The sequence below is a fragment of the Ceratotherium simum genome, chromosome X (assembly GCF_057802395.1).
Source record: "Ceratotherium simum simum isolate JZ-2026a chromosome X, ASM5780239v1, whole genome shotgun sequence".
Lineage (NCBI taxonomy): Eukaryota > Metazoa > Chordata > Mammalia > Perissodactyla > Rhinocerotidae > Ceratotherium > Ceratotherium simum.
This window is the reverse complement of record NC_141940.1, coordinates 85996503-86015282: the sequence shown is the minus strand read 5'-3', so window position 1 is coordinate 86015282 and position 18780 is coordinate 85996503. Positions and strand designations below refer to the sequence as shown.

Sequence of the window (18780 nt, the reverse complement as noted above, 5' to 3'; positions counted from 1 at the left end):
CACATGGGGTACTTTGCTACCAAATCCGGACCTCTAGAAAGAGCTAGAACCCTAGAAAGTTTGACAGCTGAGTTCTACAGACATCTGCAGACTAAGTGCCTCATTCCTTCTCCCCAGTATTAAGAGCCCCCACTGGGATGCCAGGATGAGCTACATAACCTAAAGCTCTAGAAAAAGCCTTCTAGACTGATTCCCTGGGATGAGTCCCATAGACTGACATCTCCAACCTGATCCCTCAGGCTGAACCCAGTCTGAGGTCCCAGTTATAGATCCCCCACACTGGTTCCCCCAAATTAAGGTCCCCAGACTTGGCCTCCAGAATGCTGTCCCCACTCTGAGATCTGGGAGTGGATTCCCAGTCAGAGCCCTCAGCCTGAGGTCCCAAAGTGGGATTCCCCCAAAAGAGCTTCCCAGTCTGATCTCCTTGGCCACCACTATATTGACAGGTATTGCCAAACTGAGCACCCTAGATTAATCCCCCCATTTACTATCCCTCAGACCAAGACTTCTAGCCTGAGCCCAAAAGACTGACTCTAGATCCATCTCACAGACAGACCACTGAGCCCTCAGACTGGATTCCTCGAGTTTCCAAGTGTGAACCCCAGAGGGAACTCTGAGATTGAGCTGCCCAGACTAAGCTCCAAACAGAGACTCCAGACTATGTTCTCCCTAGCCCAAGTCCCCCAGACTGAAGACCCCTATTTTCCATCCCCCACACTGAGCCCTTAGACTAATGCCCTAGATTGTCCCCCAAATTAAGCTACCCAAGCCAAGTTCCAAGTCTGATCTTCCCATTCTCAACTCTCAGACTGACTTCCCCCAGACTGAGCCCCTCATTTTCTACCTCCCAGACGTGGATTTATGGATTGAGATTCCCAGGCTGAGTCCAGCAGAATGAGATCTCCAGACTAGACGCCATACTGAGACCCAAGAAGGGCAGCTCACTGCCACACTGAGTCTCCACGTTTTATACCCCTCCAGCTGGGGTCCCCAGAATAAAGCCTCCCATTTCATGGCCCTCCACTAAGAGCCCATGCATTCTACAGAATCACATGTCCACACTGAGCTTCCAGGACTGAGTTCTGCAATTTTACTTCCACACTGGATCCCTAGCATGGCATTCCCAAACTGAAATTCCCCAAATGAGCTCCCTGGACTAGATCTCCAAAATGAGCTGCAAGTGTAAGTTCCTCCCTAGACTGGGCCCCAGATAGAGTCCCTTTTACCAACTGTGTGTCCCTGGGCAAGCTGCTCAGCCTCTTGGCCTCAATTTTCTCATGTGTAGAATGGGGATGATGTCGATACCTACCTCATAGACTTGTTTTGAGGATAAATGAGGTAATCCCAGGTAAAGCTATTAGCACAGTGCCTGGCACATGGTAAAGGCTCAATAAATATTAGCTGTTTTTATTACTGAATGCCCTAGCTGATACCTTCCATACAGAATGCTCCTAAAATCAGCCCCCAGATTGAGTTCATCTAACTTAGGTTCCTGTTTTGTACCAATCTCAACCCTATCTGAGTCCCCAGAATGAACCTCAGAGCTTGAGCTTGGCTGACTGAGCTCCCTACACTGAGCCCGAAGATGAACCTCCCAGAAAGGACTTCCCAGTCCAGGTTTCCGAGCTGCTTAGAATGAGAATCTCTGAATGAGAGCCAGCCCCAAGATGTGCTCACTAATCTCCCCAGCCTGAGATCTTAAGCTAACCTCCTGATTTTTTTACCCCTCAGACTAAAATAAAATCCCCAGGCAGAGCCCCAAAAACTCCCTCCAGGTCTGAGCTCCACTGAATCATATCTCTGGTCCCCAGACTGACTCCCAGACTTTCTATTTCCCAGACTGATTTTTTTTTTTGAACTCTGGAGCCTGGACCCTAGAAGCCAATTTTTTTTCCTGAACTCGGGAGCCTGGACCCGAGACTGGGCTCCCCAAACTAGGCCAGCTGGAACTCCTGGCCTCAGCTGTCTACCCTGAGCCCAAGACTCAACTCCAAACCAAGATCCTAAACTGCCAAGTTCAGACCAGGCCCCACTAAAGCTTCCAGACCAAGCCCCTACACCAAGCTCCCCAAACTGCACTCCCTAGCCTGAACTCCCAAATGAAATCCTGAACTGACATCCCCATACTGAACCCCTAGACAGAGCCTGCACACAATGGACCCCTGGAAATGCCAGTCTGTACCCCACACAAGACATCTCCATACAGAGTTCCTGATAGCAAAGCCTCTAGTCTGAGCTCAGCAGCACATGCAGGCCTGAGCTTGTATGCCCACAGCTTGCCAGAGTCTTCTTCCTGTCCCATTCCCTGAGCACCTCCTACCTCCACCACCCAGCATGCCCCCTACCCTGGGGTGGGGAGATGCAGAATGTGTAGGATAAAGGTCAGCTAGGAGAGCAGCCCCAGTGCAGATGTCAACTCTGCTGCCTCCCAGGTAGACAACATAGGGCCACCACCTCTTCTCCGAGTCTCAGTTTCCTCATTGGACAAACAGGCACAATCACACCTATATTACAAGGTTGTTGTGAGGATTGAGGGAGCTAATTTATGCAAAGCATCTGCTGGGGGGCCCTAAAGAGGGTGGTGGGACCTTGGCCCCATCCTAGGGAGCTCCTAGTCTACTGAGGGATGCAGATATATAAATGCACAATGAATACAGTGTGACTAGTGGGACAGAGGAAAGGGAAAGGGAAATGTGGGAACCCAGACAGGGTCCTAACACAGCCTGGTAACTCAAGGCAGGCTTACTGGAGGAGGTTAGCTGGATCCATAAGACTGAGTGGCAGTTGGCAAGATGAAGAAGGACAGGACATATTTAGGGAGGTCCAAGTGGAGACAGCTAGAGAGGTCAGCAGAAGCTAGATCACTAAGGGCTTTGAATGCCAGGCTAAAGGGCTGGGTCTTTACCCTGCAGACATAGAGGAGCCATTGACAGATTTGAGCAGAGGAGTGACAGGAAGCTGTGTGTGAGAAAGCTCCCTCTGGCAGCTAAGGTGGAAGAGGGGTTGGAGATTGGGGACTGGCACCTGAAAGGCCTGAGTTGGGACAGGGGCCACAGAAGTTGAGCACCAAGACTTGGTCATGGAGGGAGAGCCTCCTAGGAAAACAAGACTTGGTTTGCCAACCATATGAACCCTCTTCAGATGCACCTGTGCTCTTCCATTACAGGCATATTTCCTGAGTAGGAAAATCCAGCACCACACAGACAAGAGTGGGGTGCAGTGCAAGTGGGGTGCAGTGCAACTGTAGCTTGGCCTCAAGCATGGGCAGGATTTGTTAGTGTATGGAGATATATAGGGACTTATTTCAATTTTTTTCCTCATGATACCTGGTCAGTATAGGAAATATGGAAATTACAGGAAAGACAAAAGAGGTAGGGAAAGAAATGACCTGTGATACAAGCCCCCAGAGAATAAGCATGAGGAACATTTTGACATATATTCTTCCTGCTGTTTTTTACACATATATACTTGTGAAATTGAAATCATTCGGTATATAGAAGTTTATATCCTTTTCTTTTGTTAAAATATCCTGAGCATTTCACAGATTATGAAAAACGCTACATAAGCATCATTTGTAAAAGTTTAGTATTCCATTATATGAATGCACATTAATTTATTTAACTGAACCCCTACAGTTGGACATTTTTGTTTTGGTTTGACACTGTTGTAAACACCACTGCAATGAAAGTGTATTTGTACACAGAACGTGTATTTTTTAAGAATAGATTCCTATAATCAGAATTATTAAGACAAAGAATGGGATCACCTCTTTGTTTCTTTATATGACTTTTTTCTGATTATAAAAATAATACATGTTCTTTGTCAAAAATATGGAAAATACAGAAAAATCTAAAGAAGACAATAAAAACCATCCATAGTCCCACCATCCAGAGACAACTTGTTAAACATGGGTATGTTTCCTTCCAGTTATATATGTAATTATTATTGTTGTTATTTTTAATAGTAATAATAATCTTGTTAAGCTTGTGTTTTATTGACTGCCAGCTATTTCATGTACTATGATTCTGCTATTGTGGGTTTAATTGAGACAGTTTCTGATTTTAACTGACGTTGCTATGGACAGCTTTCTGGGAGGGAGAGGGTGTGGTCAGGCCAGGAGGAGGTATTCAGGGAGCAAAGAAGCCCCCAGGAGCCTCTTCTCTGCTAGTCCCTCATCTGACCTCCCATTTTGCCTGCAGAGTCCCTCGAGCTGATAGCCACAGCAGCAGAGCACTCTAATGCTGCCATCCGCAAAATGGTGAGTGGCCCTTCTAGACCCTGCCCTTCCTTGGCCACCCACCTGTGGTGTCTCTGTCTTGGGGGGACTTTTGACTTGTGGACATCTGAGGGGAGGCTAGTACCCCAACCCTGCCTTTTGCTGTCTCCTACCAGGAGCGAATGCACAAGCTGCTGAAGGTGTATGAGCTGCTGGGTGGTGAGGAAGACATTGTCAGCCCCACCAAAGAGCTCATAAAAGAAGGCCACATCCTTAAGCTATCAGCGAAGAATGGGACCACTCAAGACCGATACCTCATACTAGTAAGTGCCAGGTGTGGGGTTGCGGGTGGGTCACACCCCCACATACACATTGACCTGGTGCTCACTCAAGACTATACCTCCTGCCAGCCATTCTTTCCTCTATTAACTCATTGTATTTTCACTACCTATACTAGGAATTTTTTTCCTCTACTTTACAGATGATGTAACTAAGACTTAGAGAGAAGTGACTTGCCCAAGGTCACCCAACTAGGAAGTGACTCCCATGCCTAGGCTCTTTCCTTGCAATCTTTGTGCCCAGTCTGGGCTGTGTTTTCTCCATCTATTGCCTTGAGTCCCCAGCAATAAAGCTTCAGGAGTCCCATAAGGGTAGGGAGCTGGGCCACACTCCTCCTGGGTCCTCCACACATACATCCCAAACTTTTTCCTTCCTAGTTCAACGACCGCCTCCTTTACTGCGTGCCCAGGCTGCGGCTCCTTGGCCAGAAGTTTAGCGTGCGGGCACGCATTGATGTAGATGGCATGGAGGTGAGCACCAGGAGGTGGGAAATGGGGACCTGGAGTGGGGCCTTGGTGCTGGGAGGAACAAAGACATTCTTGACTTTGACCCAGTCTGTGTGGTGCATGTGTGCAGAGGGGGCAAGGGTCCTGTGGAGCTCAGTAGGCCTCACAAAGCCTCTTTCTCCTTCTATTCAGCTAAAGGAAAGCTCCAACCTCAATCTGCCTCGGACCTTCCTGGTGTCAGGAAAGCAACGCTCCTTGGAGCTCCAGGCCAGGTACTTACCCTTGCCTATACCTTCTCTCCAGCCCCCTCTTCCCTTCAGATATGCTGAGGCATTCTAGGCCTAGGGCCAGGCGACAGGCTACCTCCCTAGGGAAGAGATTGTTCCAGAGAAAGGGTGGGCACCTTTCCCCAAAGATGCAGGCTTGCTCTTCTGGTGGGTTTTGTTAGAGAGGGAAGAATGAGATATTAATCCGAACATGAATAACAACAACAGAAATAGTTGATTGTGGATTCAGAGATTCTTAAATCTCTTAACAAATAACAACCAAATGCAATGCTTGGTCTGTGATAGGAGCCTGGTTTGAGAAAAACAGCCCTAAAAGACATTTGTAAGACAATAGGGAAAATCTAAATGCAAACTGAGCATTAGCTATTGGGGAATTATTGCTAACTTTCTCAGGTATGATAATGGTATAGTGATTATATAGGAGAATGGCCTTGTTTTTTGGTGATGCATGCTGAGGATTTAGTATCATGATATCCGTAATTTATTTTTAAATGATTTATCAACCAAAAATACATACATATCTACATATGTACACATATATACATACATATATAAATATATATTAATATGTACATATATATGAAGTAAATATAGCAAAATATTTTCAAAATTTGCATCTATATAGTGGGTATATATTTAATGTACTTGTGCGATCTTGTCTGCTTTTCTATGCATGAAATTTTTCATAACAAAAATTTTAAAAATAATAACAAATTTAAAAATAATGCCCAGCCACTTAACAAAGGGGTTTTAATATCCATCCTCTACTTGAGTGATTATAATAGCTCACATTTAATGAAGACTTGCTCTTATGCCAGGCACTGCTTTAATTTTAACAAACAATTTACATTTAAATTAACTAGTGGAATCCTTAAAACAACCCTTGAAGTAGCTACTGTTACCATCAACCCCATTTTACAGATGAGGAAACTGAGGCACAGAAGAGTTATGTACCTTGCCCAAGATCCCACAGCTAGAAAGGGGCAGAGATGGAATTGGAGCTCATGCTGCCTTCTTGAGGGCCCAGGTGATAGGGTGGGTATTGAGGTCATGGTCAGGGTCAGAGAATGGATGCACATGGGTAGGTGATCTGCTTCTGACAGGCTGCAAGGAAGTGAGAAATGAGAATCAGAACCCTCATTGCTGGGACTGCGTGGAGGCGGGAGGATGAATGTGGGCTAGAGAGTGTCCTCCTGGAAGATGAGAGACAGGAGCTGGGTTTGAAGCTCCAGGAGACTGAGAGAGCATCCGGGAGGCCTGCAGCTGGGGAAAGCGAGAACAAAGCCGACAAGAGGTCTGGCACATCCAGGGGAGGGCAGGTGTGGGGCCCAGTCAGGCCTCAGCAGAGCCTGAGTGACAAGCCACGTGACTGGGACACATTTGTCTGCTGGGAGGACGGGAGGGAGGGGGCTGCAGAGGGATGCTGGGCCCAGAAGGGTACACCAAGCAGTATAGGGTTTCCTCCTAGTGGCAGAGGGAAGGCATGGAGGGTTTGCTTTGCAGTCACCTGTACTGCCCTTTAAGAAAAATTTTTAATGAAAATTTTCAAATGTCCAGAGAAGTAGAAATACAACAAACACCCACATGCCCATCACTTAGACAACTGGTTCTCAACCTTGGCGACACATAGGAATCAGATGGGGAACTTTTGAAAAATACTGATGTCTGGGACCCACCCTAGGAAAGACTCTGATTTAATTTGTCTGGGGTGTAGCCTGAACATGTGGAGTTTTTAAAGACCCCTAGGTGATTTTAATGTGTGCACCAGGGTTTAGAATCAGTGACTTAGGAGTTAGCAACTATTGACATTTTGCCATATATATCTTTTGCTGAACCATTTTAAAGTAAATTACAGACGAGATACTTCACTCCTATATACTTCAGCATGCATTGCCAAAAACACTATTGTGGCTCTTAAAAATCAAAAGCAATATTGTTCACTGCAAAAAAAATTAGAAGTTAGAAAATATAGATAAATAAAAAAGAATTTAAAAAAAAGAATACAATCAGAATAAAGTAAAATCCCCTAGAACTGTACCACCCAGAAATAACCAGTGCTGATGTGTTGGCAGAACCCCTTTCAGGCCTTTCTTCTATTCGCGTGTGTGTGTGTGTATGTGTATGTACACGTACATACATAAACACACAATGTTTTCTTTCCATATTTTATTATGAAAATTTTCCAAAATACAGAAAAGTTTAAAGAATTGTACAGTAAACACTCATAAACCCACCATATAGAGTCTACAAGTGTTAGCATTGTACTATATTTATCACAAATCTATCCTTTTATCCATCCACTAATCCATCTGATTTTTTTTAATGCATTCCAAAGTAAGTTGCAGGCATCACTACACGTCACCCCTAAAGACTTGGGCGTGCATATCATTAACTGGAGTTCAATATTTGTTTAAGTTCCCTTCCTTTTCTTTTTTTTTTTTTTCCGAGGAAGATCAGCCCTGAGCTAACATCCATGCCAATCCTCCTCTTTTTGCTGAGGAAGACTGGCTCTGAGCTAACATCCATTGCCAGTCCTCCTCCTTTTTTTTCCCCAAAGCCCCAGCAGATAGTTGTATGTCATAGTTGCACATCCTTCTAGTTGCTGTATGTAGGACGCTGCCTCAACATGGCCGGAGAAGTGGTGCGTCAGTGCACACCCGGGATCCGAACCTGGGCTGCCAATAGCGGAGCGCACGCACCCAACCGCCAGGCCACGGGGCCGGCCCCCTTTCCTTTTCTTAAGGCCAAATTTTCATACAGTGAAATACAGAGGTCTTAAGTATACCATCGATGAGTTCTGACCAACGTAAGCACTTGTGTCACATATATTTTTAAACAAAAACAGAACGCTACGTGTATTTTATACATGTTGTTTTCATTTAACATACTATAAACAGCCTTCTACATCATTCATGTTCTCTGGCAGTAGTGATGTAGCATCATTTCTTTTTTTTAACCTAATCCCATTGTTGGACACTTAGGCTGCTTCCAATTTTTCACTACAATAAATAACATTGCAGTAGACATTCTTGTAGCTAAATATTGACTCAACATCCTTAATTTTTCATGAAGTGGTTCTGAGGATGTAGTCAGACTTTCTTATTAGAAAAATACTTTTGATGTATGGTGTGTGGATGTGGAAAGGGATTAGAAGAGGCCAGGTGGAAGTCAGCCAAGAGGCTGGGTCCTATTCCTAGTGAGCAGTTGATGGGGCTGCACCGGGGCAGAGGCCTTGGAGACTGCAGGACAGACAGGAGAGAGAGGAAGCAAGGTAAAGCAAAGGGATAACTCACACTGATTGAGCACCTAGTGTAACCAGGGATTTTCACCTCAGTTACTGCTCAGAACAATCCAGACTGATTAGCATCTCCATTTTACAAGTGAAGAAAAATTAACTGCCCTCCTTTCTCAAACTTGACATTCCAGCAACAGGGAACTATTTATGGTTTCTTGTATGTTCTGTACTCTTATCACACACATCACACCCTTACCTCTCTACCTGAGGTCTAGCACCTCCTTGAGGAAACCTTCCTTAGCCACTCCCACCCAAACTCCAGGCTGGGGCAGGTCTCCTCTTCTGGGATCCTCAGCCCTATTTTCACTCTGTCACAGCACTGATCCCTCTGTATTGCCCCTGTCTCCCCCCCTAGACCATGAGCTAGCTCCTTGAGGATAGGGTCCTCTCTGAGGCCCAAGTTCCTAGCACAGGATCTGGAAATTATTAGTAACTGTTGAAATAAATAAACTCAGGTTAAATAACTTGCCTAAGGTCACACGAGTAATAAATGAGGGAGCAGAGGGTCAAACCCAGGTTTGTCTGACTTCAAAACACCTGCTCTTTATCACTCCAGTTGCTTTTGATTGGCCTGCCTAACCCAACATCTTTCTTTTTTTCCTCCCAAGGACTGAGGAGGAGAAGAAAGACTGGGTCCAGGTAACATCTAAGAAGGCTTTGTGGTGGGGGGCTGGAGGAGTATTAACAGGTCTCCTAGAGGTTGGTGGACTCTCCCCTAAAACTCACATCTGACCAGAATGGGCCTGGACACTTGCCTTCCAACAAACTTTACCATCGCCATTTTACAAATAAGCAAACTGATGTCCAGAGGTTAAGCAGAAACTCACAAATTCTTCCTTTAGAAAGCTGGCTTCTCTGAGGGTATAACCCCAGTGAGGTAAGCCCTGTAAAACCTTAAGCCCAGGAAGTGGCCAGGAAGGCCTTCTGAGGTTTTTCAGCCATTGATCCCTTTCCTCCATTTCACAAATATAAGAACTGAGACCTGGATTTGGGAAGGGACTTCCTCAAGATCATACACCTAAGTAAGGGGCAGAGCCGAGCCTAGAACCCAATGTTTCTGACTCCAGGCTAGGTCATAGGAAGGTGAGGGTGGAAATGGGTGGGTTTTGAGATGATCTGATCTCTCATGTCTTACACATCCTCCCCAGGCCATCAACTCCACCCTCCTCAAGCATGAACAGACGCTGGAGACCTTCAAACTGTTGAACTCAACAAATAGGGAAGATGAAGACACACCCCCTAACTCTCCAGTAAGAGTCCCTACCCTGTACCCCTACACTGGAACCCCTTCCAGGCCTCCAAGTCCCCCACCTTACCTTGAGATGCTCCTCTCCCTCTCCCAGAGAGTAAAGACCAGAGAGGTAGTGCAGGATCTCAGAAGTCCAGTATTCTGTTGGTAGGGCCACAGAGAAATCATTGGGGAAACAGAGGACCAGAAAGTACAAGTGACCTTTCTTCAGTAGCACAGTGACATAGGGGCAGAGCCAGGACTCAAAGGCAGGTCTTCTGAATGTGTCTGCTGCCTCCCAATGATGATCCAAGCTTTGGGGCAGGGGCAAGGGCTGGCTGGACTGGGCTGGGGAGTAGCTGACTCTGAACTGGGACCTGGCCCTCTCTCCAGAACATGGATCTTGGGAAGCGGGCACCTACGCCCATCCGAGAAAAGGAAGTCACCATGTGCATGCGCTGCCAGGAGCCCTTCAATTCCATCACCAAACGCAGGCACCACTGCAAGGCCTGTGGGCATGTGAGTGTTGGGAGAAAAGGGCAGAGCTAGGGAGGGGACAGGCTGGCAGCCTGAAGGCCTACTTATGAGTGGGCACCCTCCAAGTTGGGGAGGCTGCAAGTCCACTGTGGGAATTGGTACACTGAAGGGGAAGGCCTGCTGGAATCAGGCTGCTCTTGCCCACTTGCCACCCCAGGTGGTTTGTGGGAAGTGCTCTGAGTTCCGGGCCCGCCTCATCTATGACAATAACCGCTCCAACCGTGTGTGCACTGACTGCTATGTGGCCTTGCACGGAGTGCCCGGGAGCAACCCAGCCTGCAGCCAGCATACACCCCAGCGCCGGAGGTCCATCCTGGAGGTAAGACTCAGGCCCGACTAACCTCCCACACTGACCACATGCGCCCCAGTCACCCACCCAGTATGACTGAGGCCTGGGCATCTCTGAAACTGTAGGGTGCATGTACATCCACTGAACAAGTGACCCAGGCTTGGCGTGAGCAAACGAGTGCAAGAGTGAATGGAAGTAATTTTCATTTAAGTGCTTTAGACATTTAATCCTCAGGAACTAATCTATCCATGCTATTACTATCCCTGTTTTACAAATGAGGAAATTGAGGCCCAGGGAAGTTATTTGCCTAAGTTACACAGCCAATGAGTGGCAGAGCTGGGATTTTTTTTTAATTAACAAATTACCTTTTCTTATCACAAAGTAGATTATGTGCACTGAAGAAAATTAGACAATATAAACAAAAATAATAAAAACACCATATTCCGCCTCTCCAGAGATTACCACTATTAACACTTAACCTTCCTACCTTTCTAGGTGCATGCACATACACACATTTTTGTTTTTGTTTTTTAACCAAATCGAAGTATTTATTTAACATTTAAAGAATGCTTACTCTGTACCAGGCACTATTCTAAGCACTTTGCATATATTAATTCATTTAATCCTTTCAACAACTCTATATGCTCTCCTTCCAAGTCAATACATTTTCTTCTAGAGCTGAGATTCTGAGCCAGACTGCCTTAACCACCCACCCATCCTCTTAACCACAATGCTAGGTTGCCTTTCGCTGAGTGCAGGGAATGGACATGTGATGCCAGATGAAAAAATATGGTGAGGTTTACATGCATAAATGACTTGAGAAATAAATGGACTGATGGAAGAAAGAATGCCTGACTGGTATTTAGGTGCCCCTGCTGAGAGCCATACACCACTCCCACCAACTCTCAGAGGCAGCAGCCATGGCCCAAGTCCAGCAGACAAGCCTAGCTTTGAATCTCGACTCTGACTCACTGGGTGACACTGGGCAAATCACTCCTGCCACCTGAGCTTCAGCATCCTCATCTGAGATATGGGAATAGCAGTCCCTACGCTGAGAGAATGTTGAAGCCAAGAGGAGCCAGGCTAGGCCTTCTGTCAACATTGATGCCCCGCATTGATGCTCATGTCTCTGGCCACAGAAACAGGCCTCAGTGGCTGCGGAGAACAGCGTCATCTGCAGCTTCCTGCACTACATGGAGAAGGGCGGGAAAGGCTGGCACAAGGCATGGTTTGTGGTCCCTGAGAACGAACCCTTGGTGCTGTACATCTATGGAGCCCCCCAGGTGTGCATCCTACTCCTTCGGGTCCCTTCAGCCACCTGGCAAAACCAGGCTGCTCCCCCTTCCCCCTCAGTCCTTGACCTTGGGATATAGGGTGACCCTAAAGCAAAATCAGAACCCCCACCCTTGTGAGACAAAGACAGGCTAGAGACCAGGATTGTGGGTCAACATATGTAGGGAAAAGTGGGTTGAGTTGAGGGGGCCAGCTTCCTGAAGGAAGCCCGAGTAGAGACAGGGCACTGCTAGGTCCAATCTGGAGTGGGAAAGAACATGCAGATGGGGGTAACAGCCTAGACAAAGGCCTGAAAACATTATTTCATATATGCTAAAGAGACTACCCCGGCTGGTTTTGGGTGTGGCAGGAAACAGGTATTTGAACCCACCTGTGTTCTAGCCCCAGTTCAGACATTTTCCTGTTGCTATCAGTGGAGCCATGGAAGATTCTTGAGCAGGGGAAGGAAAAGAAGGGTTTAGCAGATGCAAAACCAGTGAGAAGCCCAGCCTCAAGGTGACCCAGGCTCTGTCCTTGTTCCCCAGGATGTGAAAGCCCAGCGCAGCCTGCCCCTCATTGGCTTTGAGGTGGGGCCTCCTGAAGCAGGGGAGCGGCCTGACAGACGGCATGTCTTCAAGATCACCCAGAGCCACCTGAGCTGGTACTTCAGCCCTGAGACAGAGGAGCTGCAGCAGCGCTGGATGGCTGTGCTTGGCCGGGCAGGCCGTGGGGACACGTTCTGCCCAGGGCCCACACTGTCTGAGGACAGAGAGATGGAGGAGGCAACAGTGGCAGCCTCAGGAGCCACTGCTGAACCCTCCGAAACCCCCCAGACCCGGGACAAGACCTAGAGGGTTTAGGGGGAGCTGGGGCCCCCTGCCCCACACTCTAGCTGCCCATGTCTGATTGGAGGCTCCAGCCCCCTCCCTCCCAGCTCAGTCAATACTTGAACTCCCATCATGGGCACTTTCAATCCCGAATGCTGGGTCTTGGGTTTTTTAATTCATCTTTTCACAAAATGTGGGCTTTTAAAAATATTCCTACAGTGATGTTAATTTTTTTAATCCCTGTCCCCAGGGAGGGTGGGAACTGTTGCTAGACCCTCCTGAATTAAGCCGTATTTCCCCCATCCCCTTAACACTCTACAGATCCTGCCTCCACCCAGTTCCCCCCAAAGCACCAGAGGCAGGAGACCTGGATTCAAGTGCCAGCTGTGCCACTGACCCCACGGCCTTGGCCCACCCCTGCCTCCTCAGCCAGTGTCTTCACATGTATGATGCTATGTGGGGTGGTGACCAGACCCCCCCCCGCCTCTCCCAAGGCTTACAGCTTCTACTCAGCCTCATGGCTACCCAGTATTTTATCGTCCAGACCCATGGCAGGGCCACAGGGCAGGACAGGGGAATGGGGGGAAGACAATGGATACTCTTTGTTTTGTTTTTTTTAAAGAAAAATACAGTTTATTTCGGGCTTACAGAAACTTTCAGAGCATTGCTGTGCTCCATTTGTCCATCTGTTTGTTTGTCCAAAGTACTAGGGTGCTAGGGTGGGCCCAGAAACTGCTGCGTTGCTGAGTGCAGAAGCTCAGCTCTCAGAAGGCTGATTCCAAGGCTACACACAGGTCAAGCCACAGATTAAACAATAAGGTATTTATTGAGGTCTCAAGCCTCATGACTGGACTTGGATGGGATGAAGAGTTTGGAAAGAGGTTGGAAAAGAGAGAAAACAAAGCCCAGGAACCCCAAGCTCCCCACCTAGCCAAGGTCTCAGACTTCCTGAAGGAACCCAGGGCTGGAGGCTGGGCTGCAGGAAGTGAATGTTTCTGAGAGGTCCCAATTTCTGAGCAGGGATACAGAGCTGCTCTGTGTGTGTGTATGGGGTGGGGGAGAAGAGGGAGAGGTACCCACAGCTACTTTCGTTCACATATTTAATCTCTCGTCCGTTTGCATGTTCATCTCACCATTCCTGATCGAGCAAGAGTACTGGTTTCTCTAATGCTGAGTATTGGTTCTCCTGCTGGTCCTCTCCCTTCACAAATCCACCTGCCCACTGTCAACCAGCATTTAGCTTCTCCTCCAGCCACACCCACACCCACTCATCCCTCCCTCTTCACAGTGACTGCACCCAAGAGGCACTGTGCTGGGAAACCAGGCCTCATTACTCAGATAGTAACGTAAGGCCCAAGAGGGTGTGGTGAACCAGGTCTCACCACCCCAAGACCAAGGACCCTAGGGCTCTTCTTCCCCTGGAGGGAGCTGGACGGAGGAATGGGGAGCGGGTAGAGATCAGGTAACCATTCCGGAGGTCCACAACCCTCCAAAAAAACCCTACAAACAAATCTCAAAACAATTAGTAAACAAGGGCCCAAACCATTTCCAGCCCCACTCATTTTTTTCTCCGGACAATGGTCCAGCCATCCTCCACTATATCCTCTTCCTTAATAGTCTGGCAGTCTGGACCAGAGGGCTCAGGCTGGGGGCAGACCCCATCTGTAGCTGCCCCATCATTCGTGGCTGTGACCTGGAGAAGAAATACAAGAGAAAACTAAATACACCACCTCCTGGCTGTGGCCATTGGAGACCCAGGCTCTCCTCCCAGCTTTGCAAGGATTGTATGACCCTAGGAAAGTTCCCTGTTCTCTCTAGATAATACAACCACCACCACTACCCACCCACCCCCCAATCACTTCCCTGTGAAATTAGCTGATCTCCCAGAAAAGTGGAAAATATCTGCATCTCCCCACCAAAGAAGCACCCCCTTCACCTCCATCTCCTCCACGCTGTCCGCATCCGCATCCTCATCAGTCTCTCTGGCTGGTGTAAGTGCAGTGGCTCTGACCTTGCACTTTCTTTGGGTGATGTGGGAGGCCATCTCCTTCAGAGCAGCCCCATCACCCCTCTGGAAGTGGTAGAACATGGTCTGCAGCTGCTGGCTCACCTACCAAGAAAACATTCAACCAGCTTGGATTTTCTAGAGAACCTAAAATACAACCAGCCTGTGTTTGCAGCAAGAGTGGGGAGGGGCTTGGAATTTTCCAGAAAGAATAGGGCTTTTCCTCCCCAAGGAGTTCACTAATGAAGCAACCACATATGAAGGGCTCAGGTAAGGGCCTGAAGCATTGAAGGAGGGCCTCTTAAGAAGGAAGGCACTAGAACTGAGTTTGAAAGATGGAAGATGTCAAAGAGAAGGCAACCCCAGCAGGGAGAGTGATGTTAACCAGAGCAGGGGTGGAAATGTGCCTGACCTGCCCTTGGGATGGGGGTGAGGAACAGACCTGGCTAAGAATGATGTACGGAGAGAAATAAAAGAGAAGAGGCAGGGTCTGGAAAGGCCTGGAAAGACTAGACTTTTTCCTTTAGGCAATAAGGAGTCACAGCAGGTTCTTGTGCAGTACTCAAGAAACAAATGGTTAGAGCCAAGAGTCTTGGCCTAACACAGACAGTTGGGGAGAAGAAAGACTGCAGGCAGGGAGATGTCAGTTGTGTCCACGATATGCTCACCTGGGGCAGACTTCCATCCTCCACAACTGTATCAAACTCATTCGTCATGAGCTCCCCGAGGAAGTCCTCCACCTCATCTAGCTCCAAGTCAGCTGAGTAGGAAAGGACAGGGCCCTATGGTCAAAGACCAGCCAATTTCATCACTCCTGACCACTACTCTTCAGTACCTACTTGGTGGGTCCACATCTGATTGGTGGGTAAAGGTCCAAACAGTGGGCCTTTTATTTGCTGAAGTGCTCTGCATTCCAAGTTTTAACATGATTTAAAAAAAAAAAAAACACTAAAATACCTGATTTCCAATCTCCTGCATCCTACTAAGCTCCCTATTCCCACAGCATCCCAGCCACACTCACCCTCTTTCATCTGGCCTATTTTAACCAGCTTCCTCTCTATGTGACCTTGAGCAAGTTACATATTCAGCTCTGTGCCTCAGTTTCTGCTCTGCCAAGTGGGGCTAATAGTGGCCTCCTTGAAGGTCTGTTATAAGGAGTCATCCAAACAATGCATAGCACAGGGGAGACCCATAATCCATGTTAATTCCCATCACTCAAGAGCTGAAGTTTTTGAAGTGTAGAGACCCTTCACAACTGTGGCTCCACTGATACAGGAGGCCACAAACCAATGGGATAGGTAAGAAGAAATGGATGTAAGTACCTGCAATGATGAAATCATCATAGCCTTGACACCAACATCCTATTGTGTGACTTTGGCTGAGCCTTCCAGCCTTCCTCTCTAGGCTTCAGTTACCTTATGCTCTACTTTTTCTGAATTACAGAATAACTCAAGAAAGTCTTCCACAAAGTTCCTCTCTCTCTCTCCCCCCTCTGGGAGAGCTCATTCACCCCCTTGGCTTTCCCTACCACTCTAACCTAATATCCCCCAAATCTGTCTCCAACCCAAACTACTCTCCCCCTGTTTCACAGGTGCCTCAGAACCTCCATATCCAAAGCCAGACTCATTACCTAACCCTCCAAACCTACTTCTCACTCTCCAGGTTTCCTTTATTCCATGAAAGACACCTAATCCACCTGATGATACAAACCAGAAACCTGCCTACTTTTCCCTCCCCCTCTACAGCCAAACAATCTCCAAAGCCCTAATCCACTCCTTCTTTTCCATGACTTTTGCCACTGCCCTAGTTCAGGCCTCATCATTTTCCAGACAGAAACAGCCTTCTCATCGGTCTTTTCCTCTCCAGTCTATGCTCCATACTGATTACTTTTTCAACTTTCTAGCCAGCAAATCCCATCCTATTACTCACCTTAGAACCCACCCATGAATTTTTATCACCTACTGCAGTGTTTCACATTCTGCTTTTGAGAAATAACTGTCCTGTTGGGTTTAAAGGGAAGGTATCCACAGAAAGCTAATGTGAAACAAAGGCAAACAGCTTTCTTTTTAGTGATTTTTATCCTTATCCAAGCCTTTAACTCAAGTAGGAGCTGAAGAAAAGAGCTTTTCTTACATAACTTGACCGGAGAAGATTTTCTTCACCGAACATCTAATGGAACTAGTCTTCCATAGCATGCATTTTGGCAAACGCTGGCCTAAACGACAAAATCAAAGGCACATAAGGCCTTCCAATGTCTTACCCTTTTCCGGGGGCCTCTCCAACCTGCAGCTTCATTCTCTATCATTCCTCCCCTCCACAAACCCACAAGCATACACTCACCATTACTCCAATACTGAGCTCCCTGCCAATTTTCCAAATATAACACATAATCTTCTCATAGCACAGAACTTAAAATATTTGAGTGTTGCTCCCTCTGCCTCCTCCACCTAGTTAACTTCTTCTCATCCCTTAAGACTCAGCCCAATCACCACCTCCCCTAACAATTTCCAAAAGAAATCTCCTTCCTAGTCTCATGTTACCCAAGCACGCTGAGCTCCTCTTTATTAGAACACGTATCACACCGTGTGTACATGCCTACTTACTTATCTGGATCCCTCACTAGATGGTTAAACTTGCTTGAAAGAAAGGACTCTGCCTAATATCATCTCCAAGCTAAAAAACTGAATGAAGAATTTTGTAAACATCATACCATGCAAAATGCCCTCTGCAGGACCCCTTATTCTTATATGACCCCCAAGACACAGCAAAGGTGTAGATCTTTGCTGTGCAAATAGCCAAACGTGGTTACTGAGCACTTAAAATGTGGCTAGGCCAAATTGAGATGTGCTAAAACTATAAAATACTCACCAGATTTTTAAAACGCAATGCTAAAAAAGGATGTAAAATATCTCAATAACATTATATTGATTAAATGTTGAAATATTTTGGATATATCGAGTTAAATAACATTAATTTCATCTGCTTTTTACTTTACAAAAGTGGCTGCTGAAAAATTTTAAATTACATGATGTGACTCGCATTATATTCCTATTGGACACCAATGGGGTGGATACTTTTCTACCCATTTTAGGAATTAGAAAACTGAGTCTCAGGAAGGTAAAATGACTTGTCCGGAGTTATACCATGAGTCAACGGCACAGCCCGTAAGGCATCCGAACTCAGGATTCTGACTAAAGCCTCTATTCACTCCACCTCGCCCTCAGGTCCCAGGCGACAATTGCTCAAGAGGAAGTGCGGGCTCCCCAGGACCGGCCTCCTCCCCACACTCCCACACAGACAGGTCGCAGCCCCTCATATTCACTCACCATTGCGGAAGAAGTACTCCTCCACTGCACCCCCCAGCCACTCAGCCTTCTCCTGGCTGTGCACGCCCCCAAAGCCATTCTCCACAGCGATCTACAAACACAGGCCAAAGCCCACAACGTCAGCCTGGGAGCCGGCTTGGGGTGGCGTAGGGGTTCGCCGCTTACGCCGCCCAGCCAAACCTCAGGCGCCTCGCCCGGCCAACTCCTGTTCTGCCCCAGGCCCTAACCTTTATCCTGGCCGCGGCTCCACTCACCTGCAAGGCCGGCCAGGCCTCCAGCGCCGCGCGGACGCCAGCCCGGAAGAGCGCTCTGGAATCTTCTCCAGCATCCGCCATCATGCGGCCGCAGACCACGTGACGCCCAGGCAGCCCAATCCCTACTGAGTACGGCCCAGGCAGAATGAGTCGGAAGCCGAGCCTGAGAACGCAGATTCACCTTTCCACTGACTGGGCAGCAAGACTAGAGCAATAGAAAAGTCTGTCAGAGCAATCGATGACACCACCCAGTTAGGCACATTTAACAATTAAATCAAAGGAGTGGAGGAAGCTGGGGTCATGGGTTCTGGACCTGTGGAAACTGTGCGGAAAAGATGTGAGGAACTTATTAAAGATACAGATTCCGGGGGCCGGCCCCGTGGCATAGCAGTTAAGTGTGCGGACTCCGCTGCTGGCGGCCCGGGTTCCGATCCCGGGCACACACCAAGGCAGTGCTTG

General features: G+C 47.6%; 2 protein-coding genes across 3 annotated transcripts in view; one reads left to right on the top strand and one right to left on the bottom strand.

Moving 5' to 3' along the window:
• The window catches only part of FGD1 (FYVE, RhoGEF and PH domain containing 1), a 34304-nt gene extending 20904 nt beyond the window's left edge, over positions 1 to 13400 (top strand). The window contains exons 9-18 of the mRNA XM_014797433.2: positions 4200 to 4258; positions 4393 to 4539; positions 4933 to 5025; positions 5194 to 5273; positions 9192 to 9222; positions 9732 to 9833; positions 10205 to 10330; positions 10506 to 10667; positions 11777 to 11920; positions 12455 to 13400. Coding sequence (XP_014652919.1) covers positions 4200 to 4258; positions 4393 to 4539; positions 4933 to 5025; positions 5194 to 5273; positions 9192 to 9222; positions 9732 to 9833; positions 10205 to 10330; positions 10506 to 10667; positions 11777 to 11920; positions 12455 to 12760 — 1250 coding nt within the window. The 3' untranslated portion in view covers positions 12761 to 13400. The remainder of the gene's footprint in view (positions 1 to 4199; positions 4259 to 4392; positions 4540 to 4932; positions 5026 to 5193; positions 5274 to 9191; positions 9223 to 9731; positions 9834 to 10204; positions 10331 to 10505; positions 10668 to 11776; positions 11921 to 12454) is intronic.
• Positions 13401 to 13543: 143 nt separating this feature from the next.
• TSR2 (TSR2 ribosome maturation factor) lies at positions 13544 to 18420 on the bottom strand. 2 transcript variants are annotated; one of them, XM_087426757.1, is made up of 5 exons: positions 18322 to 18420; positions 18068 to 18158; positions 15410 to 15523; positions 14673 to 14846; positions 13544 to 14429 (listed from the first exon to the last, which is right to left on the bottom strand). In XM_087426757.1, the coding sequence occupies exons 1-5, from the start codon at positions 18393 to 18395 to the stop codon at positions 14295 to 14297; spliced, it is 588 nt and encodes a 195-aa protein (XP_087282883.1). In that variant the 5' UTR covers positions 18396 to 18420; the 3' UTR covers positions 13544 to 14294. The 2 variants fall into 2 exon arrangements, with proteins under 2 accessions (XP_087282883.1, XP_004443276.1); XM_004443219.3 differs by having other exon boundaries at positions 15410 to 15501.
• Between the last annotated feature and the right edge of the window lie 360 nt (positions 18421 to 18780).

Excerpts from the sequence above, each read along its gene's own strand:
- TSR2 (XM_087426757.1), bottom strand. The coding sequence starts at position 18,395 with ATGCTGGAGAAGATTCCAGAGCGCTCTTCCGGGCTGGCGTCCGCGCGG. Across the intron at positions 18,159-18,321 it reads AGGCCTGGCCGGCCTTGCAG|ATCGCTGTGGAGAATGGCTT; the intron begins GTGAGTGGAGCC and ends CTGTGTTTGTAG. Across the intron at positions 14,430-14,672 it reads ACAGCGTGGAGGAGATGGAG|GTCACAGCCACGAATGATGG; the intron begins GTGAAGGGGGTG and ends TTTCTTCTCCAG.